The sequence below is a fragment of the Plectropomus leopardus genome, chromosome 22, assembly GCF_026936395.1.
Source record: "Plectropomus leopardus strain MGB_pleo_1.0 chromosome 22, ASM2693639v1, whole genome shotgun sequence".
Classification (NCBI taxonomy): Eukaryota; Metazoa; Chordata; class Actinopteri; order Perciformes; family Serranidae; genus Plectropomus; species Plectropomus leopardus.
The window spans coordinates 27,296,540-27,306,679 of record NC_142197.1 but is presented as its reverse complement, the minus strand read 5'-3'; the positions used below and the strand labels follow the sequence as shown (position 1 = coordinate 27,306,679).

Here is a 10,140-nt window from a genome sequence, read left to right as displayed (position 1 = left end):
AAACAGCACAGAGACATGAGGTAAGAAAACCTGAACAAAATACAATCTTTATTCATTATATACAGTACATACAATGCAATACTACAAGGCTTTCTACACATTCACTGTATCCAAAGAGCAGTGAGTACCAGCCTCAAGACTCCTGAGTCCCACCCAGGGGTCAAGAGAAGGGCCTGATGGGAGGAGTAAAAGACAGAAAATTAAACAATAACATCCCTTCCATCAAATGTTTTGTGGAGGAGATTTACCCGAAAATAGCAAAAGTAAAAGTAGTATTTGGCATGGTGTGAGTTTTTTTTTCTTTCATTACAAAAGTGCTTTCAATTAGTCTCTTTCAGTTTTCTTCTGGCACGAAATAAAAATAAATGCTACGGCAAGCATGATGAGTCTTACATATTGTCAAAGTATCATAAATTATCCCTCACACTTTATACATAACTCATGTGTTTCCACTGGGTAGAGATCAGGGCAGCAGAAGCATGGGCAACATACATGAAGTGACACATAATGCACACGGCATCACCCTCCAACAGAACACTGACACATAAAAACCACCAAATATTAAGAGAATTATCAAGCAACATGGGTGAAATCTTTCCTCCACTGGCCAATTTAGGGAATTTAGTGAAGTCTGTGAGAGCAGCAGGGCGCTTCTGTCACTGGCTTCTTGTTAACTGTCTGACAGAGGAGCTCATGTGCAGCGGGAGTGAAACACAGCAGCTGGACTCTTCACCCACTAGCACTGCAAACACAGCACCATGAGGGCCTTAAACACTTCAGACTCATGAGTTTAAAAACAAGTCAGGAAGCATCCCAGCTGAATTTACCAAACACAATGAAGTGCATTTAAACATCAACACTTGTGCTCAGACTGTCAGACTCAGCTCCTGTCTGAAACTCAAAGGACCATCCCAGTGTTTATTCTGCTTCTGCAAACTCCAGCTCATCTGCTACAAATCATGCACCCTTACAAAGACATTTGGACATATTGGTCCATTTGCTGCTTTGATGGGAAGATTGGAGCAACTGCCAGTAGCTGCTTAGCTTAGCTTAAAGAGTAGACACAGGGGGAAAGAGCTAGCCTCACTTAGTCCAAAGTTAAAAATATCCACATCATTCATGTCTGATGAGTTAGTGTTGTGACTCAAACACTGGAGTTCACTCTGATTTAACATGACCCTTCAGTCAAAATACTGTAAAATAGGATCTTTAAATTCACCATCAAGTGACAGAACTGATATATAGAGCTGGATTGATTTTCGGTTTGAAAATTATGCAAACCAGCTGAACTGGCATTTGTCCTTATGGCAAATTCTGGCAATTTTAGAAGTAACCAAAGTCACAGCACTAAATCCAACTCTAATTGCATTAGCAATAAGCAATATGACAGCGTGATTAATATGATATCATGTTTGTACACTTATTAATTGAGTAACTAGTGTCACTGATACACCAGCGATCAGTGTAGACACTGAGCGGTGTTTGGCTTAATATGAAAGCAGTTTGACAATGTTCACAGCGGCTTGACCCGATAAACTAATGATGCACAGATTGTGGTTAACAGTGGCATAAGATGAGCCAGGGATCACTGGGGATGCAGTGTTGTAATAAATGTAGAAATGCAAGAGACAATCATGTGGTGAGCTCATCTGACCACTGAACAATAGCATTTGTTGATGATGTAAGTAATCACATGTGCACTGAAAAATCTGTTAGCATCTGTCTGAGAGTCATTGAAGACAATGAACGAGAAAAGTGACAGAGATGTTGACGCGTCATAGAGAGCACCAGTGCACATGGACCCCAAGACTGACCTGCTGACAACAGAGAGAAACTCTTCAACTTCAACTTAAAAGCATGCAACTGGTCAACACCTCAGTCTGTGAACAGGGAGGGGCTCCTGCAGCCAGACTTACAGCTCATCCTGATCATCTGTAGATGAGCCAGACTTCTGAAATGAGCTCACCTGTGTGCTGGGAAACAACCATCACCCTGACCACTTCTGCTCATTCAGACATTAGAAACTTGCTTTTAAGATAGACAGCACACTTTTCTTTACCCCCAATGCGGTGGTGCAGTTTTGTTTTTAGTAATGTCACAACCAATATTTGACACCTGGTGACATGAAAACTGTGTAAGACACACCAAAGTTACTGTGTTGGTAGGAGCCATATGGTGTTCTGCCTTCTTCAGTCTTCTGACACATGAAGTTGCAGTTCCTTTGTGAGTAAGTCGAGGATCATGTCATCCTCAAATATAATAAATAAGCCTTTAAATTAAGACCATTTTGTGGCATAATACCTGTCAAGTCTGTCCATGACATGATTGTAATGGATTCTGCAGAGGGTAGGCTGCTTCTGCATTAAGGGAAGCTTTGATATTTATCAACCCGGACCCTAAACTCTAGGGCTGTACCTGACTCAGACTTTTGTCAGTGAAATCATATTTGGCAGTTCAATATGAGTAATCGATGATTAATTTTGTTTTCCACACAGTTTTGAGTTTGAATGGGTTTAGTGGGCAATCAGTGTGACAGGAGAATTCATGTAGTATATTAAACAAGCTAGCTGCGGTCATTAATGTGCAACATTTATCTGACACTACATATCAAACAAACAGCAGAGACAGCAGCATATTAAGTTGCTGTGAGCTGTAAATTTACCACTTCCAGCAAAAGGTCTTTCCTCTCTCATCCTCTGTGCCGCTGCCTGCAGGTCTGCAGCTCTCAAGAGAGCAGCTTGAAAGTCAAGAGCACTCACTCCACAGCAAAATCTGGGGAACAAAACATCCTCAGATGTAAACTGCACAGAAAAAAATGGACTGCTTGACTTGAAGCAATCTGTTGACTGATGGTCTCCAACTGATAATTCAAATCTCTGACTTTCAAGGGGCCTTTCCAAAAGTATTCCGTGAAAGCACTGTAGCTTTCAGCAGCAAAACACCCTGCCATGACAACACAACATCAGTTTATGCTATTAAAAGTGCTTGTTTTTGCCTCTGACAGGCTCAGACTGTTTAGTAATGTCTAGTAACGTCCGATAACATCACTAGAAGATTCTAGAGTGGTTTACTTTTCCTTTCCTCTCTATTGCTCTGGTCAGCTTTGTGTCCATGTCACATTAAAGGAGAAGTCCCATTGTGAAATCTCAGACTTTTCCACATTCTTGAAATGAGCTAAATATCCAACTACATGAGATACACTTTCTGTACTCCAACACATCACACTACTATCAGCATTCCTCTCTGCAGCTCTTATTAATGTTTCTAGAGTTGGGTCCATTTCTGGCCCATCTGGTGTACAGGTTTAAACCACTCTGATTTATGCAAACCGGCATTTGTCCTTTTGATGCATTTTGGCAATTTTAAAAGTAGCCTCAGTCACAGCACTAAATCCAAGTCAAATTGCATTAGTAATAAGTAATATGACAGTGTGATTAATATAATATGTTTTTAAACGTACTAGTGTCATAGAGGTCATGTGTAGTTTACTACCGATCGAGGTGGCAGGTGTCCTAACATGACAGAGATCACATTTCAGCAGAGGGGGGAAGAGGGAAACATGGCACTCAGAGTTAGTTTACTAAAAAGACTTAAACTGCACCAATATGAAAACATTTTGAATCTGAAGTTGAGGAAAGAGCTGTCCTTTCTGGCTGCAGGTGTTGTTTTGTCTTTTTAATGTTTCCAGTGTTTTTCTTCCTGCAACAAGTCAGCTGTTGTGAGATTTCAGAATGATACTTCTCCTTGAGAAGGACTTGAAAACAACGGAGCAGAAAAGTGAAAGATCTGATAAAAACAAAAAACTTTCATTTGTCTGTAGAGTCCTTTCTGCAGTGTTGTCAGTCACTTGTGTAATGGACAAGAATTGAGAGTGCTCACATGCCCTGAGTGCTTACACTGCAGCTGTTTCCACCAACTTCAAAAACTGTTGTTCTCACTAAGAAAAACATGGGAATATAGGGTCCATGTTGAAAAAAAAACAAAACAACAAAGTTGTTTAACCCTGCTGTCTACTTAACTAATCTTTTCAGGGAGACACTAATCCTATCACCCATTAATTCATCACACTGAAGCAACATCTTGTTCGCACATTATTACACAAAATGCCTGTTCCCACTGGAATAGTGGCACCAGCACAGTGCATGCACATACGCACACACAAGCATTTGACATTCTTTCCATTAAGTAATAATGTGAGCCAGAAAGTTACACGTTATACATGGAGCCTGATTTTTCGATAAAGAGGAACGTAAACATGATCCGGCACAGAATTGGTTCAATCCTAAAGTATCCTGTATATGTATATTTACATATTCTGTACACTATTTAACCACTGAGTCCAAGTGTCTGTTAACTGGTGAGGAAAATCACAACACTTTCTCTAGAGTCTCAGTGGAGTAAATGCAACTTTTTACCAGCCAGTTTTACAGGGATAACAACCCCAACCCATAGAAAGCAGATAGATATATACTAAACTTTATCTCATAGAATCATTTCTCTTTTGTTACTAAAACACTATTCAATAGTTTTTGCCTCTGCATAGCCATCACTAACATAATTGGGGGCATGTGTTGCAGAAAAGAGAGTGAATCAAATAATCAAAACTGAAGTGAAGATAAGATTTAACGTTCATGTTACCGAAAGAACAGAGTAGCCTGTAGCCATGGAAAGCTGAGCAGTTTCCTGCGTCACGGTCACACCGTCCTGCCTTCAAATAACTTTACACCCAGTGAATCTGAACTGATCATCTGGGCTGAACAGATGTCATCTCATTATTTGTTTTGCTCCAAACATGGATGGATACCTGTGGTCAACTGTGTGGGTGTTTGGGTGGGTACAAAGCACAAATTCAACACTTACATAAAATTTTTTTTTTTAAAAATCAATGGAAAAATCTTCTGCAAACAAATGTGTGCGCATCCTTTTTTTGGCCTTATCAATGCTGGGGGAAAAAAATTCTGTGAAGATGAAAAAAAGCGATGTCTGGCAGAGTTTAGAGGCCCTCTGTGAGCTCCTAGAAATTTCCATCAGCAAGAAAAAAACCAAGGAGATATCTTGGGAAAAGAAAAACACATAACCTCAGGTTGTGGAGTTTGGCTCATATCCAGCTAGCACAGTGTTGTTTGTGTTTGTGTTTAGGACCTTCACCAGCAGGTAACAGACTGTGACAGCAGGAGGGATGTCTGATGGAGACCCAGATGAAGTGGAATCCTACCAGCAGCGCTCAGGAGTAGAAAAATAACTGGTCTCTGTCTCCTGCATCCCATCAGGTGCATGGATGGGCAGGTGTGCAGTCAGTCCAGTGGGTGAGGTGACGGGGTGGGGGCTAGAGCGTGATGAGGTCTACCAGGTTGCCTTTGGGTGGAGTCATGCTGTCTGGAAAGAAGTTGACGAGCGTGTCAAAGAGCTGTGTCCGCTGAGCGTACGTCTGGTCTACGTCAGAGAAACCTGAGCAAGATCAGAGGACAGGAGACTCAGAGGCAGACAGAAGATCACCAACAGAACTCCTTGAGATATTGTTTTCATGAGGATGAGGCCGATGCAAGGTCACAGTAGCCTTGACCTTTGACCTCAAAATCAGTTTATTATTGAGTCCAGGTGAATGTTTGTGCCAAATCTGAAGTTATTCCCTCTTCTTCTTTAGATAATACATTCAAGAGAATGAGATGGATGCAAAATCACAGTGACCTTGACCTTTCACCATCATAATCTTATCAGCTCATTATTGAGTGCAAACTAATGCTTGTGCCAAAATTGTAGAAATTCCCTAAAGGGTCTTAAGGGTCACAGTAACCCTGACCTTTTCCTACCACATTCAAATCATTTCATTGTTGAGTTCAAGTGAACATTTGTGCCAAATTTGAAAAAAATTCCCTTGAGCTGTTCCTGAATTATCAACATTTACAAGAATGAGACAGATGAGGTCACAGTCACTAGAGACAAATAAGGAGGGCTTCGGCATTTTGTAGGCAGGTGAAGCATCAAAGCAAAAAAAGAAGATGCTCTCTGGTTAAAAAATAAAGATAGTAGAAAAAAGAGGAGCTATACCAAGGCACTTTTCCTCTGATAAAAAGCTGCTTTGTAAAGGCAAGTTCATGAAGGAACAGAATAAAAAGCCAACATGTTTCAACCAACAAAGGCCTTCATCAGAGCATAAACAAGAAAGAAGTGCAACATCTCTATCTAACCTATTTACCTAATATATGTTATACTATTACCCTAGTACTGCTGCAATACTTGAATTTCCCCTCTGGGGATCAATAAAGGATTATCGTATCTTATCTTACATGTATTAACTAAGTAAAATATGCCAAATCCATACCTGACAAGTGAAGCTTTTATAATTCTTAATGACGTTATATTATTTTGGTCAGTAATTCATTTAATATCAGTCTAACACACATTCCTCTATTGCACCTCCAGCAGTGATTAAAAACAGTAGAGAAATGTTTTTTATCCAGGACAACTGTAGCCCAGATGTTCACTTCTATTTGTTTACAGCAAAGTCTCGTACTATCCAACTGAGGCAACACTGACATATTGCTGCAAAGGTCTGACACAATATGAAGTCTACATATATATGTTGATGCTGCAGATAGCAGAAGCTCGAAGAAAAAGTGGAGGACTTTCATCGTGTATATGATGCCAGGACTAATGATTTGTTTTGATTTGTGTAAAAGTGCAATATATGACTGGTCATTGACTCACAGGAATGGGGAAAAAGGACATGTTCACTGAACAAAATGCAATTTATCACTTCTTCATTTGAAGGTGCAGTAAACAGTCTGGCTTTAAATTTTATTTGCTGCTGGGTGTGAATTTGGGTATCATTTAATTCTAATTATTTTTATTGTTGAAGTTTTGCCTCTGAACCATCCTCCATCTGACACATAGGACTTCCTAAAATCAACTAATACTCTCTGAAGTTAAACACATCAGGCAGTTCTTATTGCCAACACACTAAATACTGAACAAAAGGGAAACCTTGTCATTTCCAAGCAGCTCTGTTAACATGGCAGTGTATGCAGATGAAATGTTGCTTTCAGCAGAGCCCCCACACTGCCCTGACACAGAGCTGGTTAAAAATGGGCAAAGTTTTCCTTTACTCCAACTCTTGTTCCTATCGGTATGCACATGGTGTTCTGTATGAACACAGATCAGGTTCTTACCAAGAGGGATGAAGTCAGAGCTGGACTTGAAGAGAGCCGAGGGCAGAAGCTGGAACTGAAGCGCAACACAAACATCTGAGTCACTGAAACATTACACAGTGGTGAACAAACAGAGAGCCACAGCACGTGAAGTTGCTGCTGCTGCTGCTGGAACCCTCAGCATACAAACGAGGGCACAACACACCTTCTGATCACACCGCCGTCTGGACACACCAAGGCTAAAAATGACAGCTCCGCTCTAAATGAAAAGGACTTCTGCAGAATTTTCACTTTCTCTATCAAACTCTGCTGAACTCCAACACTTTCTACATCATATCTCTACACCTGTGCCTGCATTCTCATTTTCCATTCACATTCTCCATTCATGTGATCTCTTCTTATCACCTCTTTCTCTTTCTCCTCTGAAAACTACACTACTACTGGAACAGTGTGCACTGAAGGCAAATGCAGTACCTCTTTGGTCTCATCAGGGTCTGTGTGGTCCACCGTCAGTGAAAGGTCATTCTGCAGGTACTTCAGTGCACTCAGTGGCTCCGACTGGGCTTTCTCCTCGAACCTGGCCATCAAAGCAAACTGATGGTTCACATTACAAGCACTCAGTGGGATTGCAGTCACAGCCTAAAACACTAGATGTAGACAGAGCAAAACTAATCCCACAGCTCAGCAGTCAGCATTCCCATCATGACTTGGATAGAAGATTCTGGGGCCTCTCTGTGACTGAACATTACTGAATAAAAGGTCTTTCACATTCATTCCCCAAAATGCATATTTTATTTTAAAGGATCAAATCCTCTACACGTGGTATGCCTGTCAACTAAATGAATAAATGTGTTTGTGTGTCCTCCGCATATCTCAGGACCCGTTCATCTGAATTACTTCACACTTGGCAAATGTATTTCTTGGGACCCAGTGATGCGCCATGTCCAATTTGGTGTGATTTGGGCACACAACGTGTTCACTGTAAATTAACTTTATGTTACATTCATCAACAAATGAAGAAAGAGACTAGAGATATTACATTAAGGCAAACCTCATCAACATCACTACAGAAAATAAACTCTGTGGTAAACTTAAGTTTATGATGCTTACACATTTGTCCAGCAAGATAATCTTGATTAATCAACACCATTTTCAGGATTTTTGGAGCCTAAATTCAGCTGCCAGAAGTAAAAAGCTATTGCTAAGGCTAAAACAAACTACACTACGGTCGCATCACCACTACTACCAGGCTGTAAAGCCGTGTTCAGGGTGATGACATTCTGTTGTCTCATTTAGCTACTTGTAAGCAACTGCCTTTTTAAGACACATCAAAGCTTCAAAGATCACAGTGGGGTATCTATTGACACATTTTATGTTGTAGAACAAAACGTTAGTCTCTTCAGCTTGTGTTAACCACAGACCTTATTTCAGGCTTCAAGCCAAAAACCCATTGATTTGACAAGTAAACTGGAGGCGCTGAAATATGAACTTATTTCTGGGTTTTAGGACTCATTACTCTGGTTCTCAATGTCCTGCCTGCGGCATTAACTGATTGGTTACATGTCTTGAGTAACAGCCTATCAACACTAAAGACTGCCGTGCCTCTGATGAGCAAAGACAAACAGATTGAAGCTGCTTTGGTGAGCCAGCAGAGCTGTATGTCGAACACAAGACAGCACAAATTACTGAAGTTGTAAGAAACATCACAAGCCTTATGCTGAAGTTGAAAAAACACCCAGTGTTTCCAATGGTAACATTCATCCCTCAGCAGTTTTTCCTTGGGTGATGTGAGGGTCTAAGGGGCAGAGAGATGTCGTACACTGTAAAGCCCTCTGAGGCAAACCATGTTTTGTGATAATGGGCTCTATAAATAAAATTGACTTGACCTGACTTGCATTTATGCAGCAAACTCATCCGGCTTGAAAATGTTAAGATTCAGTGTACCATGCTGCGCTGCCATTTATCTCTGATTCAGGTTTCCACACACATCAGTATAGCTTGTATGAGAAAGTTGGTTTGTCATTCTATACAAACAAGTAATGGAACACTGGTACACTTTTCTTCATAAGGTCAAATTGTATGAATGCCTCCTTATTTATGTTCTCTACTGACTCCTAAAACTCTAGTCGAAACAGTAGCTGCAGTCTTGTTCGTCATTGGTCAAAGTGCTTTGAAAGTTTGTGCTCCATCATCTTGGTGTCAGCTACTGAGTCACCTTAAACTAGACTCTGTTAGCATGGATGTTTCTAAAAACAGGATTAAGGACTTTTTGACCACTGAACGCACATGTCCAATTACTGAACATTGCTAATTTTAATTGTTTGTTTTGTATTGGCTGTTTGTTTTTGAGTCTCTTGTTTGTTTATGAAAATTTTGGGCTTTTGTTTGAACTTTATGCTGTTGTGTTTTTGGTCTCTTTGTTCTTAAAGGTGAATATCTTCCTTTTGTTTGACCAGGACTCTTAAAAAAAAGCACACGCAGCACACATGATGGCAGTGGCTGCTACACACCTGTATTTCCTGATGAGGTATCTGCAGTGGCGTAGGAGGTACTCCTTTGAGGGTCGACACAGTTTGAGGGACCAGAAGTCATCCAGACGCATCTTAGGAGAACAAGATTTTCCAGGGTTTCCACCAAACAGGTAATGAACCTGGACAAACATAGACACACACAATCACACACACACACACACACACACACAATTACAATTTGTATTCAACAGTCTCACTAATGCACAAGTAAGTTTAAAAAAATGCAAAAACACCAAAGATGGTAAATAGACTGTACTTGTTTAGCGTTTTTCTAGTCTTATTGACCACTCAAAGCGCTCTCACACTACATTGTCACATTCACCCGTTCACACACAAATTCACACACTGGTGGCCGAGGCTACCTCCTTGTCATGTCAGGGTGCCACCTGCTACTCAGCAGTCATTCACACGCACTCACAGTCCGATGACGTGGCATTGGGAATAATTTGGGGCTCAGTGTC

General features: G+C 40.7%; 1 protein-coding gene across 2 annotated transcripts in view; it reads right to left on the bottom strand.

Annotated features, from left to right (window-relative positions):
• Nucleotides 1–21: 21 nt before the first annotated feature.
• mkln1 (muskelin 1, intracellular mediator containing kelch motifs) overlaps nucleotides 22–10,140 on the bottom strand; it is a 42,113-nt gene continuing 31,994 nt past the window's right edge. For both annotated transcript variants that reach the window (XM_042511152.2, XM_042511153.2), the window contains exons 15-18: nucleotides 9,659–9,798; nucleotides 7,623–7,725; nucleotides 7,170–7,224; nucleotides 22–5,448 (exon numbers count right to left, since the gene is read on the bottom strand). In XM_042511152.2, coding sequence (XP_042367086.1) covers nucleotides 5,327–5,448; nucleotides 7,170–7,224; nucleotides 7,623–7,725; nucleotides 9,659–9,798 — 420 coding nt within the window. In that variant the 3' untranslated portion in view covers nucleotides 22–5,326. The remainder of the gene's footprint in view (nucleotides 5,449–7,169; nucleotides 7,225–7,622; nucleotides 7,726–9,658; nucleotides 9,799–10,140) is intronic.